Raw genomic sequence first — 15,902 nt, forward strand, 5'->3', positions numbered from 1 at the left:
CCCCCCCAGGTACCGCTCCCCCGTACACACATCATCATCATCCTCCCTCCCCTCCCCCGGTACACACACACACACACACACACACACACACACACGTACGTACCCCCCCGCACCCCGTACACCTACGACACCGGCAGTGCACCCCAGGGGGCGGGGCCCAGCACTCACCGCCTCGCGTACGCCTGGCGCCTCGTAGCCCTGGTCGAAGTAGGGCAGCGCATCCACCGCCACCTCCCCGGCCACCAGCCCCGGACCCGACATGGCAGCAATGACCGCGCGCTCCGCCGTGCCCCCACGCCACTACCCTCGGCGCGCCTGCGCCAGCCCCTTGCCCTCGGCGCGCAGGCGCAGGGACACGCGCTCCGTAGCTGCCCAACGCGCACGCGCAACCTGGAGCGCCTCATCCCGCCACTTCCCGCGTGCCCACGCCCCTCGCACGTGGTGGCTTGTCAGAGGCCGGGAATTGAAGAGCCGCCCTCGGGGCGCTGGGGAGCGTTGCTGCCCCCGCCCGGCCCATGCAGGGGCCGTTCCCGGCCCTCCCTCAGCGAGGGGCTGCGGACAGCTGAGGGAGCTCCGCAGGCCCCACCCTGAGGGCTTTAGCCACCCTAGACAGCTGTGCGGAAAGGGACATGGGTCCCTGAAGGGACATGGGTCCCTGGGTGCAGCCACCACCCTCGCTTTACCCACCCCCGTCCCACTGGCCTGAGGGTGAGGCAGGATGACTGACAAGATGCAGGTGGCTGTAGCCTCCATTTAGAACCAACCTCCCTGCTATAGCTTCTGCATGATGAGCTTACCCTGGGCTCACCCTTACCCAAAAGGCCACAGTAACAAGTCCACATGGGCCCCACAGGCCCTTGTTTTAAGAAGTTTTAAGTATTGTCACATTTTGGAACTGAACACTTAGTGGCTTAGATGTAATTAAAAAAAATAGCTTTTCCAATAACTAGTTTTGACAGATTAAATCTTTTGGTTTTCTTTAAAACAGAAATGGAAAAAAGTGAGTTAACACATCTAAAGTTTCTTGTCAAAACAAATAGCAGCCAGGCATAGGAGATGCTTGAAGCCTCTGCTGCAGCTGTGAACTCCACTACCAGGCTTTATAGGGACCGCTACTATTCAGCCATGCACACTACTAACTTATCTCACGTCCTGGCTTCTTGTTGAGGAGAAAAAGAAAGGCTCTAGCCTACAGCCAGCTTCTAGGGCAGCTGTTTTCAGATGTAGACAAAACTTCTGAGGAAGATGAGCTTGTTCTGTTTATAATCCTGTATCAGGAATTGATCACTGCTAGGTGGCTGTGTCAAACTAGTTCATGAATTCCATATGCCAACTCCTCCACCCAGCGCTAGTACTTTCTCATAGCCCTTAAGTTGACGCACCAGAGAAGACTTTTCCCTTCACTCTTGGAGTCACTGTATATTACACACACTCAGCATTCAGTCAGTCTGTTTCAGTTACATGTAAACATCTCTTTATAGGACAGAACTCCATCAGAAACCAGCCTCAAGCTGCAGGCAGTGGCCCACAAAGACCCAGAGAATGGTTTGATTAATTGGTTAAACATAATAGGGCAACAGCATTAATTACTTTGTATAAATAACTGGCATAAATATATAAAAAACCCAGGTAGCTACTGTAAACTGTTCAAACCATCATGGGACTGAATTACTACCACCTACTGTATCTATTCTTCCCCCACAACAGATGCTGAGGAATCCACATTTCTCAACAGCAGAGAACGAAGATAGCTGTGTTTTGAGAGGGTGAGGAAGGGAAGAAATCTTATTTGTCCAACTTTTTAATTCCATTATAAAGGAACAAAGCAGCTAGAGAGAAAGGTTAGAGGAAGAAAGGAGTGGTTTTTAAAATCCTTTTTTAAAAGATCTGGCTCAGCATCTGCATCCTTGAGCTACTTTCCTGTCATCTGCACCAATTCAACATTAGACAGTTGATTTTAATGCCAACATTTAAAGAACTAATAGGACTCCCTATGCAGAGATGCCATTTTATCACAAAAAATTGCAGTTCCGTTTTGTGGAAGTCACCCAGACCAAACTTATAGCAGTTAAGTATATGTAATAAGGTAAAGGACAAGCATATTCCATGTGTCTGTGTGCAGGGTGAGGAGCACTGGGCAGTATGAAATCAGAATATAGGACAAATCAGCAGAAAATAAGCTGACATTTTCACTTGGTTTTCAAAAATGTAAAGCTTTGTGATAAACAGCTAGGAAGTACAAATGACATTGAATGAGAAGCTATTTCTGAGTTCAGACCAACCAACAAAGAATATGGCTAGGTGCGATCAAAACCATACACCATGCATAGGGCAGTGCGCTCGAAGGAAAGACGGCAAAAGGGAACTGAACAGCAGCCAGAGCAATCTTTCCAGCTCCTGAGGCAGCCCTGTGAACCCGCTGTGTGCGCCAGTATTTGCACAGCCCATTCCCTGGACCCAGCATGACCAACAGCCCTGTCTCATGATTACATTCAGTCCTTAAATGCAGAATTGGTTTTAACCAAACAAAAAACTTTTCCTAAAGAATGGCTCAGCAGGCCAAGCAGCAAAAATATGGAGTCTGAAGCTTCACAAAGAGAAAAAGCTCCCCTTTAAAATTCCCCATCAGTGGGGATGAGGTGATTAGCGTATCCAGCATCAAGTTCTCCAGCTGCATCCATTTCCAGTTGCCTCCACAACACTCCAGTGAAACCAGGCATAGGAAGTTGATGGATTGTACTCTTTTTGTTTCTATTTTCTCCCCGTAGTTGAGCTTTCCATGGACTGAGCTGCATCTCAGTAAGTACATCTGACACACAATTTGGACAAGGCGGCAGCATTTGTATGCAAAACTCCTTTGTGTCCCAGTGATGACTACATCCCTCTTCATCAGTGTTTCAGCACCCGTGTTTTCACTTCCTTTGAAGAAATTTCATTTTACTTCCTACAGAGAAAAGGACAAGACAAATTAGAATCTGAAAAGGCTCCAGAATCAGAAATTAATTAAACAGAATGTCTTAAGTTTCAAAGCCATGTAAACCATCTTGGCCAACAGAATCACAGTCTGAGATGGAAATGACTTAAGGCTCTTTAGTTAATTCTCAGCCAATGCAGGATTGTTCCCAAATGCTTCATCTGGCTCTGTTTTATGTCTTCAGGTATGGGGCTAACACCATTCATTTTAGCCAAAGTTTTCTCAACATGCATGTTGAGAAGTACCAAGTGGCACTGGCAGGGGATAGATTTGTAAAGAAATTAATTACAGCTCATTTTGAGTATTCTGGGGAATTAGCAGCACCCGAGAAAAGTAAAAGACTATGCAAGGTAGAAAATGTGCTCCCCTTTTGGCCACATTCTACCTGCTCAGTGGATACCTTTATATGCAGTCTCAACTGACCTGGCCAACAACAAAACCAAAAACATTTACCCAGACTGCGAAGAATTTTGTTCATCCCGCTTGGTTCAGTCTCCGGAATGGTCTCCAAATACTCCAAGGCACGGACCTCAAACAGGCCTAGGGAAGAAAAACATCATTTAGCCACTTGAGATGCAATGTGCAAAGAAATGGAACAAGCCACACCACTGATAACAAAAAGCATAATCTATTCGAGCCCCATCTTGCAGGCACAAACTTTTGCAGGTCTCACCTTTGACCCCACTCTTACGGAGTTCCCGATCCTGTATGAATCCTGCAAACATCTGTGTTTCCATGAACAGGTCCAGGAAATGGCGCACATTGCGGGACGTGTGGGACTTTCGAAATGGCTCTCGCTGGAACACCCGCTCTCCTTTCTCTGTGACATTCATGTGCAAGGAGTAATGTCCTACAATCTCCACAAAGAACTGTACAAAGGCCTCAGAGACCAGGGAGTTCAGAGTTACATCACCTACCAAGAGGACACAAAAGTCATTATTTCACACTGCAGCAGTCTCCTGGGAGAATATCTCCTACACTCCTCCTAAAAGCCCAGCCGAGTAACAGCCATCCTTCTGGCTGAATAGGGCTAGATGGGTCACCACCATTGTGATGGGGGTAACATATAGGAATTGCACCAGACACACAAATTGGTATCAGATCTTAATTTGAGTGATTGCTTAGTACAGACCTGCTGATGAACTTGCCTGGAATGATTCACTGCTTTGCAAAACACTTTTGAGATAAGCAAGTTTAAAAGCTACTGTATAAAACTCTGATTCTGCACATAATGGTGTCAGACTACAGTCTGAAGTACAGAAACTCTCTCATCTCTGTTTAATGAAGAGGACCCTATTGATGTGCCTTGAGTATAAGGATTACACAAACTCAAAAATACTACCAAGAGAACAGGCGCTCTCTCACGTGGATCAGGCAAATCTAGGGCACTGCATTTCTCATTCTGCCTTTTTATAATCCACCCAAATAGAAAAGCTTCTCTCAGTGAGATCACATGGAAATAACTTGTTAGCATGTGGCCCCAGCCACTTTCCACCATTTATCTTGAATTTGCATGTTTTCTCATCTCGGCCAGAGAAAATCTTTCAAGCTTCCATATAGTGCAAACACTGATACAATCACCTTGTGCATAAATCTGCTCCTGGGACAAAATTTCATTTCGTTCCTCCAAAACCTGTACAAGCGCGGCCTGGAGTTTATGAGGTAGGATCTCATCCTCGTCTGATACCTAAACAAAGAGATGGCTCTTATGGCACATGTATTACATCTCACATCAAGACAGACTGTCCACGTCGAACAGAGAAAGGGATGCTGGTGACATGCTAGTTTAAGTGATCATATCGGAGTTACTCTATGGAATGGTGTCCACATGTATTGACAGCATAGAATGTGTGCCTTGTGGCCACAGAAATGAAAACATGACAAGCAAATATAAAAATTTAAACCAGATTCTTAAAGCAGCTAAATTCAAATTCCCATATTACAGATACTCGATACAAAACGAGACTTTCACGTCTGACACACCCAGTATGCAGATCCAAACTCTGAACATGCCCATGATAAAACACCAAACAAAATTTATTGTGGAGAAAGAGCAAATTAAAAGGTCAGTCTTGGTGAGGCACTGATCCTTTAATACCTGTGTCTATCAGAATCCATGTGCTGGCTGCAATGCAAAGTAGAACAGTGAGTCAAAGAGAGAATTCTCAACGGGGAAAAAAGGCAGTAAGATCATATCAGTACCACAATGGAAATGGAATTGCTTTCGCAAGGACATTTATAGTCTCTGTAGGACTTTATAAGACTAAGTCAAAGAAAAAATGGGCAATATTGTCCTGTGAACCAAGTATAACTGAGATCAGGAAAGTTACTTAAACCTCTCTGCCTCAGTTTCCCCTTCTTTTGGGGATAATACAGAGTTGCCTCCTGGGGTGTCAAAATGCTTAGCCAAATTTGTATGGCACTAAAGTGTGAAGTGCTAGTGAAGTGATATTATTTGAAAAGGAACTATAATCAAGTGGAATATTAAATCATCCAGCATTCTAAAATTAACAAACAGCTGAGAGAATGCACTATGACCACTAGTCCCAAATCATAAAGCTTTATTTCTACCTAGGGAATTGTTACACACACGCTAAAAAATACTCTACTATGTATATACAGCAACACTCATTTGAGGATCTCAAAGCATTTTTCAAACAATAGAGAATATTTGAGACTAGCATAAAATCAAGTGAGCAGTGGTGTTTTTTCAAAAAAAACCAAATCTAGGAAACTAACTGACTAGACAACAAGGATAGAAACCTTGTGGAGAACAAATGCCCAGAATAGAAGGGAGGCCAAAACACAGGCAGGAAAACTGTGCCGTTGGGAAACAAATATCTCTAGGCCCTAAACGGAATAAAGCACCTCAAAATGCAACTGGCAAAATTACTGACAAGGCTTTTTAATGACTTAAAAGTGTGATGCTAAACTATGAGCAAAAAGTCCCCTGAAAACTCATGCTTGGAAAAAAGATAATATGCTGATATTAAGATCATGTTGTTCCCCATAACTTTCCTACTCAAGTAAAAAGTAAAGGTTATGTTAATGAATAATTTAGGATGATTCATATATACTTAATTGTAATATTAAACTATGAAGAAAATTGCTGAATGGTAGAAAATAAAGGGTTACAATTTGTTAGTTTAATGCTGATGTACTGTTAATGATTTATAACAGAATGGAAAACAAAAAAAATTATGAAAGTTTGGGTAAATGTATAACTGGCTATATAGAATGTTAAATAGTGTTGATTGAAGGAAAGCCAATGAAAACGTAATGTGTAAAGATATAAGAAACCAAGTGAATGAAGGCTCAAGCTGGAGAACACCAGTCCAGAAATTGAGATGACCATCATGAAGTGTATAAGAGCTTCCTGGTACCCTGGAAATCGGTAACATGGGCTCCTACCTGTTCCGTCTTTTCTGTTGACTGTTTTTTATACATATATATGATAAAAAATTAGAACTGACAATATTGTGTTTGAAAATTTATAAAGGGAAAAACTGATTAAGCCTAAATTGAGTGGACTCGTGCCTCAGTTTCCAACCTTACAATGCCCGACCATCTCATTCCACATCAGAATCTGAGCTGCCTTACCTTGAACAGAAGGCCAGAGTGAGATCAAAGCAACACGGAAGCCTAGTGTTCTTACTCCACCGAGAAAGCACTTACAGATATCTGGGCCAGTCCTAAGCATAAGCCAAGTAAGTAGTACCTTGATTGAGGGTCATGTATGCCATGCAAACTCTGGAACTTGCAGGCCAGTACCATCTCCCTCTAACAGAGAATCAGAAGGAAGGCACCACTTTGTCCTATCCTTTGAGCCCTGCAGATCTAGGTCTGTTTGGGCTGGTACTTGGTTGGGTTTCTTGCACATATTTATCCTGTGATGCCCTATGGAGTGACTCTTTGCCCTACATGCTGGGCAGCCATCAGAAAGGTTATTTCACTCACCTGTTGCAGAAAGCTGTCAGCACAAAGATCAACAATCAGTACCTAGGGAAAGAGGAGCAGACACATTAATCATTATTATGCCTAGCTGAACTATGCAGCTATAGAGAGAAAAGCACCAGTCACAGCACCACGTAAGCCACACATTTTACACAAACGTATCCAGCCTTTCAAATCAGTGAAAATAAGGAATTTAGAAAATAAAAGCCTGTGGAACATCGATAAGTGGCTGGCAAGTCACCGACAGATTCTGTGTGCATCATATTAGGGAGAATTTAGTACGTTTGCAAAATAAAACAATCCACAGAATTCCTCCCACATGGTTGGCAGGCCAGCAGCATCTGAACTACTCCTTGCATTCCCTCTGTAACATCCCCAAGTCTCACCTCTTCTATGGGCAGGTCCTGCAGCTGCGGTAAGGAGCAAGAAAGAATGCCAATAAGGAATGGGGTTGGAGAGCAGACAATATCAATCATGGATGCTGGTAGAACAGGAATGTAGGTGTGTTGCCAGGTGAAGGGGTAAAGTGTTGCTACCACAGCATGGCCACATTTAGACAAGGTGCTAGAGGGAGAGAAAAACCACCTAATGAATTGTCAGCACATTTAATGGTCAGATCCCAGCTACAGAGTTAAGTGACAAGTGCCCAGTACTCAGGGAAAACTTAATTCATTCACACCAGAACTGAGAAGGAGCCTACGGTCTCCATTTACACTGTCACTTATTCACATCCTGATCTTCAAAGGGAGCTGGGAACAGCAGCAGCACACAGCTGACAAAGTCAGTCTTGTTAGGTCACATGCTAAATGCTCTCATGTCTCCTTTTGAAGTGCACCATTTAGACTCAGCTTCTGATCTAGCTTTTAACATGTTTGCAGTTAAAACTCAGGTTAAATTTTCACGTGCAGAATTAAAACTGTCCATGGGGCCCAGGGCAGCCTGAAGATCCTACATCCACATGCCTAGAGCCTTGGGCAACTTGTGCACTCTTAAGCTCTTAGCACACACAGGACCCCAGGAAGCTCTTAAAAGGCAACTGTTTCAAAGAAATATAAAACATTAATTTGTTCAGGAAAAAGGGCACAGAAGCAGAAGGAAACACTGACCTTCTTAAAGCAAGATGTGTGACTCATTTCTCACCTCAGATTGTCCGCAACAAAGATCACCCTCCTTTCCAGCAGGAGAGAGGCACACACCTGGATCAGGTGGTAGATGCTAAGGCACTTAAACAAGCGCTCGAAATCCACGTGTTCCAGCCGGGAGTCCAATGGACGGCAGAGTTCAATTACCTGAAAACAGAGCAGAGATGCAAGGAGTCAGAGATGCCCAGCGAGACTGCAATGTAGAGACAGACCTGGGAATTTGGAAATGTGTCTGAAAACGAAACAATGGATGCTCTACAAAAAGTGGGATGCAAAGCTCTTAAGTGTCCTATGCTCCGTCTCACCCTTGGAGAGTGATGCAAGGTACTGAGCTCACCCCTTCTCTATAAAAGTCTCAAGAGTCATTTCTATTGTAGTTTAACATTCTTGGCAGCATAGGCGTCTCCAATGACTTGTGTGGAGATTAAGAAACAATCCTCACTTTGAGAAATCTACAGCCAGCACTGCACAAAACAACAGCGAACTGGTCAAGCACCACTACACCAGGCACACACGGTCACCTTATACAGACAGCAACCCAGATCTGCAGCCAAGTCCTGGTTCCACAGTTACCTCATTTCCTGCTCCTGGCAGGAAGCTCTTCACAGTGATTGTGCGTCCGGGAGCAGGGAAAGGGGCCTCCATGACACTGCGCATGAATGGGTACACCAAGGCTGGGGACATCTCTCGCCTCTTCTCTACCTCATCCAGAATCTGCAGGAAAACAACCTCTGATGAGGACTAGAGGTGAAATATATCCCTAGATGCATGACCACAAACTGCAGCTCCAATAATCAGGGCTCTAATCCAGATTTACACCTTGACTCGCACCTTGGGGAGGGCTCCTGCACAGATGTGTCACATAGGGACACCAAAAGGCAAATAGAGTGGACAAGGTTAAAAATCAGCTGGTGATACCATGAATGGAAGCAAGGAACTGGCTCTGTGGGCCCCAGCATGGTCAATAAATCTCATTACATTGCCGAGAACTCCCATCATAGGAGGGACATGCCCACTTCAGGAATAAAACTGCTGTTGGAATTGAATGGGCTGATTTCCAGCAGTGTCAAGTACCTTCAGCTCCCACTGACTTCAGTTTTGAGACATCCCTTTTACCCCTCTTCAGAATATCAGATTCCTCCCAGACAAGCATATAGTGGTCAGATATTTAGTTACAGAGCTGTGAAACCAGTCAGAATAGAATCACTGACATGGCAGCTAACTGATATTTGCACACCCCATGGGCATGTAAGTAGGAATGAGGAGATGACATGAAGAGAAAAGACACTAAGGCTTGGCATTAGGAACCTTTTCCTGAGATTGAAGTGGATTTGGCTGTGGAATGGTCTCCCAAGTGCTAGAGTCATTTAAACTGGGCTAGACAAAGCACTAGATAACATGCAGCAAGCAGGGAACCAACCTGCCCTGGGTCAAGGTTACTATTGTCAGATGCAGCAGTGCTATTAGAAGCTGTACTGCAACAGCTCAGCTATTTCCTGGAGCTCTCAAGCTATCAGAAAGGCATTTTGAGAGGCACATCTCTGACTCCGATGCGTCAGGTTGTAGCGCGTGGGGTAGGCTGCTCACTCACCTTGGAGAAGAGGTTGAAACAGCCGAGGCGGCTCACCATGCAGTACACCTCTGGGAGCCGCTTCCCTTTCCCTTCTGGCTACAAGGCAAGGGGAATGCAGAGAGTTACACCTGGAGCAGAGCAAGGGAAGCAAGGCAGCGAATGCCCATGCCAGCGCTTGAGTGATATTGAAGCCTCCCAACGTATTCAGCCCATGTGACTGGATTTCACACCGAGTGCTTTTCGCTACAAATCCCTCTGCACTCAATTAGAAACTCAAAGGGAGTAAGGAGTCCCAAGAACTGGCTCTTGCGTGCACACACACACACACACACTTTTCATTCTAGGCATTGTGTGCCATGGGGTACGGACAACACCACACACCTTCCCTCTGCACTGCTGCTCTACCCTCTGTCAAAGGGCTGGTAACCCCAGAACCGGCATTAAGAGCAATGCAGCTCACACCTAGCCAACAAGCTGCTGCTGATCTAGGTCCTAGCTGGACCGCAAAACCATCCACCCCCCATCAGTGTGGACCCTCTCTATGGCAGCATGTCTCACAAACAGCGGCTTACCAAGAGCTTCTTGCAGTAACCGAACCAGCGGCTGCCATCCTCGCCTGTCAGCACGAAGGAAAAGGTTTCACTGGGGAGCCCAAGAACAGTCAGAGTCAGACTCACCATGCAATTCACTGACGGTGGAGGAGGGGGACCCACAGGGGAGCAGGTCAGTCGGGGGCTGATGTAATGTGGAACAAGTGCAACACCCCACACCCCATCTGCAGCCCTTTGATCTCAATGTGGGAGACCTAGAGAGCTGCTCCCTGGCTTCGGATTCCTTCCCTCCCACACATAGGGGGACGGGATGCCTGTAGGCTGCAGAAGATTCCTCATCAGGATGCCATCTCCAAGCTCCTCCACTCTGCCGAGCACCAATAGCAGCAGCCAATGCGGGCAGGAACTAACCCCGAGACAGTGCTGCAGACTCTGCATGGGGTGGAGGGGACCACCATTGCACCTCATCCTCCCCTAATATTCTAGATTATGGGATCAAAACCTCCAGCAAGTTCTCCTTCCCTTGGCCTCTCTCTTCCATTTCATCCTGATTCAGCTACAGCCACCTGGGCTTTGCCAGAGTGGCTGGCAGATGCCTACACACCCAGCACTGGCACCACGTCTCGCTCAGTTACTTCAGTGGGAACCCAGAAACCAGTATCTATTCACAACACAAGCCTTTACCTTTTGAGCTCTGATGTTGGAAGCCAGGCTTTGGGATCTGGAAAGCAGAACTTGGGGATGACCTTTAGCCTCTCCTCGGTATCCTTTGACTGCCTGAAGGGATGCTCGGGCTGGGAAAGATGACACATGGGTGTTATACAGGGCAGCTCTCTCAGGATCACAGAACAATGGCGGCAGCATTCACTGTAATAGGCATTGTCTCCACCCTGCAGCAGGGGCTTGTGTGCATCAACCCCCAAAAGCCTGATGTAGGGACTGCAGGAGAATATACTCTGGCTACACCAAATTCCCAGCTTCTTATACCGCTCCATGCAGCTCAAAGCACAGAGCCCCGGTTCAGCCTTGACAACAGATTCAGCCCAGGTCTCTTTCTGGTCTGGTACACACTTCTGTATCATTAAACAGTGCTGATGCTCAGCTCCCCAAAGAGAAAAGCTAATTCCTGGTCCCACGTTTCAAACGGAACAGACTTTTTGCTACATCCTGTGCCGAATAGGTTTAGCTGAGGATATAGCTTACCGGCATTTCCCAGCTTATAATATAATAAAGCTGGGAGAGCTCCCCCTAGTGATCACTGCAGGGTGAGACTGTCCCATTCAGTCCTCTTGAGAAAAAACAACAACAAGGAGTCTGGTGGCACCTTAAAGACTAACAGATTTCTTTGCGCATAAGCTTTCGTGGGTAAAAACCTCACTAACACGACAGAAATATCTTCTCAAGGTTACACTTGTGTGTCTGTAATAGGCGGAGATCCCAGCTTGCACAGTAAGGAGAGTACATCCCTTCTATGGTCTGTTACAAAGGGAGGGAAGGGAGCAAGGTTTCGTGCATCGTTAAGAGATGAGAAGGGCCCAAATTCTTTGACATCAGGTACTGCAGTTACCTCCATTCAGCCAGAGTCAAAGTCCCTCAGAGAGAACAGGAGCACCTCCACCTTGAGAACTGCTCAGGAAGGACAGAGTGGGATTCATTTAGTGCTTCCCTGTGGGACCACTGCCTCAGCTGCATTTGGAGTAAGGGATTCAACCATTTATGGGAAACATCAGAGACAGAAAACCATATGGTCTTTTCCAAGGAATGCAAGTCATATTTGGGAGTCACGCTTTCAATCACTACATAGTTCAATTGGAACTTCAACATCACTTCAAGTGTCACAAGATGAGACAGGTTAGAAAGGTAACATGGCTGGCCTCCAAAGGATGCCCGTTGCACAGGAGTTTTGCTGGCCCCAGACAGCCCATGGAAGAGGGGGACAGGCAGATTACTTGGGAGCAATGCTATTTTTAGAGTCAAGACTCATCTGTAATCACAGCACCCAAGGTATAATCAGTGCTCCCTAATTACTGGTATGATATTTCCTCATGAATCCCAGCATGAAAGACCCTCCTGTGTAAATCTGGTTACATTCAACAAAATATTCTAAATCAGGCAAAGAGTAAACAGACATTGAGAAAATCATTAGTTTTGTCAGTATCATTATAAAACCAGGCCAACAGCCATGTGGTGCAGACTGGAATTGATCCACTGAGGAGGTGCAGTAGGGAAGGAAGATGCTCTGCCCCTCCCCAAAGGCTCTGATGGTCACAGGGAGGAAGAACTCACTCAAACCACATTTTCACTGCCTTTCAATATTGGGAGTTTATCAGCGCCGCTCATTTTCACCCTGTTGAACAGACTGATCTCTGGGACTGGCAGTGTTCCTTTCCGTGTTTTGTGAGTCACCGAGTCCGTTTAACCAATATCCTCTCAACGGCATGTCAAACACTTGGAGCTCTGGACGCAGTAGGTTCCCTTGCAGCCCCAGTTACTCTCCCATAATGGAGGAATGACTGCACCCCCTACAGAAAGGGCACGCTAATTCCCAACAATAACTTTTTTTTCTTTTTGCAAGAACCAAGGAGACTTCTTTTCTGGAAACTTTGAAAATCCACAGTATCTTGTGGTGCACTGCTGAGGCAGCCCACAGGAGAGGAGAGGAAATGCAACTGTAGAGCCAAAGCTGGACTGACCTCATCCTGGCTGCTCTTGATACACAGACAAGGAGGGATGTGTTGACTCACGCCGCATAGGAAACAGTGACTAGATTCCATGGGGTTTCGTTCTCTTTTTCCCCAAATATCAAGATGAAAAGCCGCATAAAGCAAACTGAACAAAACCGAGACCAACTATGCCAGCTACTGAGCCATAAGCAAACTCATCGACTACAGCAAGGCTTTCATTCTGCATGTTCAGACCCAAATGCATAGCAAAGGGCAGCCTCAGAGATCCCTCACACTAGCCCTGGTGTGACCAGAACTGCAAGGAGTGAGAAGAGTGATAAATGTGAGATCTATAGGGAGGTGAATTGTAGTTTGCTCCACGGTCCTACACGGAATGGAGTTTTCAGATGTTATTGTCTGGCCAGGCTTTGAGAAGGTCCCTGTCACTGGTATCTGAGCACCTTCCACAAGAAGTAAAAACAAATAATCTCTTCCAGCCCTGCCATCATGGAGTGGGGAGAGCAGTTCTCATTTCATAAAAGGGCTCAGCAGCAACCTTTTCAGTTCAAATGACTTCAGAGGAAACCCAACCCCCTCCTGGGCTTGATTCTCTCAGCACTAAGCAATTGCAAAAGAGTTTTACCATGTGCTTCTACTCCCTGCCAATCCCACCCACAATACCAGATTCTAGGGGTGACTGTCCCACTAACACTAGGTTCTTTGTGGGTTTCTGACACATCCAGCACACTGCATTAGTATCCGAGCACTCTGTGGAAATGCGTCTCAAGCCATGTGCTGGGAAGCAGAATACAGCCTGCCACAACACAAACCCAGCTGTATCCCTATTACAAAAGGAACTTGGTAAATTACTGTTTATAGTGCAGCAGAGGACAGGCCCAAGTTAACTGCTGCCTGGGCACTTTAGGGCTCTGCACAGCAGCTCTACCCCTTCTCATGTGAAAGCCAGAACAGGTTTAATAACTGCTCCAAGTGACACACGGTCTCACTACATGCTGGACCCTGCTGTTCTCCTGGCTCTAGCACCACACTCAAAAGGGGGAAGGAACGGCTGCCTGCATGTACAGGATTTAAAGCAGCAAGGTTAACAACTGGAGTAAAACGGTCTCTTCAGACCAGCATTTAGATCACTTTCTACCAGCACCCTTCAGGAGACCAGAGAGAAGAGAAAAAACTCCTCACTTTCCGAGAGGCTCCAGAGCAAACAACGGGTTCAAACACTGCAGGGTCAGTAAGAATCAAGGACTGGTGGTGCCACTCCCTCTGTGCGTAGCAGGGCAAGTGTCACAGGAGAGGACGTTTTCCCCATGAAAATCTTGAAGTCATATGCATTTTAATATGGCCAAATGTCAAGTCATACCTCTGGGAACAAAGAAGGCAGGCCATACTTACAGACGGGGACTCTCTCCTGGGAAGCAGCACAGGCTGGCTGCGCATTGTGAAAAGGACTTGGGGGTTATGGTGAATAATCAGCTGAACATGAGCTCTCAGTGCGACAGCATGGCCAAAAGGGCTAATAGGATTCTTGGATGTAAAAAAAAAAAAAAAAACAGGAAAATCTTGAATAGAAATCTAGAGAGGTTATTTTACCTCTGTATTTGGCACTGGTGTGACCGCTGCTGGAATACTGTGTCCAGTTCTGGTGCCCACAGCTCAAGGAGGATGTTGATCAATTGGAGAAGGTTCGGAGAAGAGCCACGAGAATGATTAAAAGATTGGAAAGTATGCCATATAATGAAAGAGTCAAGGACCTCAACCTACTGAGCTTAACAAAGAGGTTACATGACTTGTTCAGTCTGCAAGTATCTATCCGGGTAACAAATTCAATAGTAGAGGGCTAACAGACAAAGGTATAACAAGATCCAATGGCCTCAATTTGAAGCTAGACAAATTCAGACTTGAAATTAGGTGCAAAATTTTAACCATGAGAGTAATTAACCATTGGAACAATTTACCAAGGGTTGTGGTAGTGGATTCTCATCTCTGGAATTTTTAAATTAAAATTGGATTTTTTTATTATTTATTTATTTATTTATTTTAAAGAGATGTGCCCTAGTTCAAACAGGAGTTAATTCAGGGAAGGCCTGGGGCCTGTGTTACACAGGAGGTCAGACCAGATGATCACAATGGTCCCTTCTGGTCATATAAATGATGAAGAAATTCACCCTTTGCAGGAGAAATGTATCTGTTTACTGTCCCATTAATATAGTGCCCCAAGCATCCCAGTCTTTACTGTGTTTTCCTCCCAACACCCCTGTGAGGTAGGGAAGTGCTGTCACCGGGAAAATGAGAGACTTACTCAGAGTGTCTGTGGCAGAGCCAGAAGTTGAACCCAGGTGGTTAGAACCCTAACTACTGGACATCCTGGCTCTGCTCATCTGCACAGAGCCAGGGAGGAGGGAAATGCTGGGAGGGAAAAATAATTCAGCAGATAAAGTGAAGCTGATGGGACTGGGCATCTGCGCGGCACCCACCTTGCTGGGGAACTGCTGTATGACCTGTGGGGTATACGCCGTCTCCGACTGCTTCTTCTGCAGGGACACCACCACAAAAAGCTCAAACAGCTGCTGCTCCTGGAATTCAATCAGATCCCGCTCCAGGGTCTGATAGTGCGGGTTCCTCTTGGAGGTCAACTGTACTTGCAGCAGGCGTTTGTGATGACCTGAGAGATAAGGACCAATTCAGTGACAGGAGGCTGGGGCTGTAACAGTGATCATCTGAGGCTCTCAAAGTGTTTAAACAAGGGGAAGTCTCATTATTTGCATTTCACAAGTGAAGAGGTGAAGGGACTTGCCCAAGGTCACACGGCAGGTGAGTGGCAGAGCTGGAATGGATGTCAGGTGCCAACACTGAGCCTAGTGCCTCCTTCCCAGAGCAGGACACCGCAGCTCAGCTCCCACAAGCACAAAGCACCCAGTAATGTCCCCAGCTCCTTTGCCTGGTGGATTTTATCAGAAGCCCAACACCTTCAACTTCTCTATAGGCTCGCTTTTTGTCACGTCCCAGAGACTCCCCCCTAACCTCTAG

The 15,902-nt window shown here is 46.1% G+C and overlaps 2 protein-coding genes across 9 annotated transcripts in view; both read right to left on the reverse strand.

The window, feature by feature from the left end:
• BCAS2 (BCAS2 pre-mRNA processing factor) overlaps positions 1–324 on the reverse strand; it is a 17,132-nt gene extending 16,808 nt beyond the window's left edge. Inside the window, exon 1 of the mRNA XM_034767030.1 lies at positions 169–324. Coding sequence (XP_034622921.1) covers positions 169–261 — 93 coding nt within the window. The 5' untranslated portion in view covers positions 262–324. The remainder of the gene's footprint in view (positions 1–168) is intronic.
• Positions 325–891: 567 nt separating this feature from the next.
• Positions 892–15,902, reverse strand: part of DENND2C (DENN domain containing 2C) — a 49,995-nt gene continuing 34,984 nt past the window's right edge. For 7 of the 8 annotated variants that reach the window (XM_034767037.1, XM_034767031.1, XM_034767033.1 and 4 more), the window contains 12 exons: positions 15,350–15,537; positions 10,879–10,988; positions 10,216–10,285; positions 9,662–9,739; positions 8,644–8,784; positions 8,069–8,217; positions 7,315–7,492; positions 6,932–6,973; positions 4,556–4,661; positions 3,648–3,887; positions 3,428–3,514; positions 896–2,944 (listed from right to left, as the gene is read on the reverse strand). In XM_034767037.1, the coding sequence (XP_034622928.1) occupies positions 2,913–2,944; positions 3,428–3,514; positions 3,648–3,887; positions 4,556–4,661; positions 6,932–6,973; positions 7,315–7,492; positions 8,069–8,217; positions 8,644–8,784; positions 9,662–9,739; positions 10,216–10,285; positions 10,879–10,988; positions 15,350–15,537 (1,421 nt within the window). In that variant the 3' untranslated portion in view covers positions 896–2,912. Of the gene's footprint in view, positions 2,945–3,427; positions 3,515–3,647; positions 3,888–4,555; positions 4,662–6,931; positions 6,974–7,314; positions 7,493–8,068; positions 8,218–8,643; positions 8,785–9,661; positions 9,740–10,215; positions 10,286–10,878; positions 10,989–15,349; positions 15,538–15,902 lie in introns of all 8 variants that reach the window. The other variant, XM_034767039.1, reaches the window with a different exon arrangement.

This window comes from Trachemys scripta, chromosome 4, assembly GCF_013100865.1.
Source record: "Trachemys scripta elegans isolate TJP31775 chromosome 4, CAS_Tse_1.0, whole genome shotgun sequence".
In the NCBI taxonomy this organism is placed as follows: Eukaryota; Metazoa; Chordata; order Testudines; family Emydidae; genus Trachemys; species Trachemys scripta.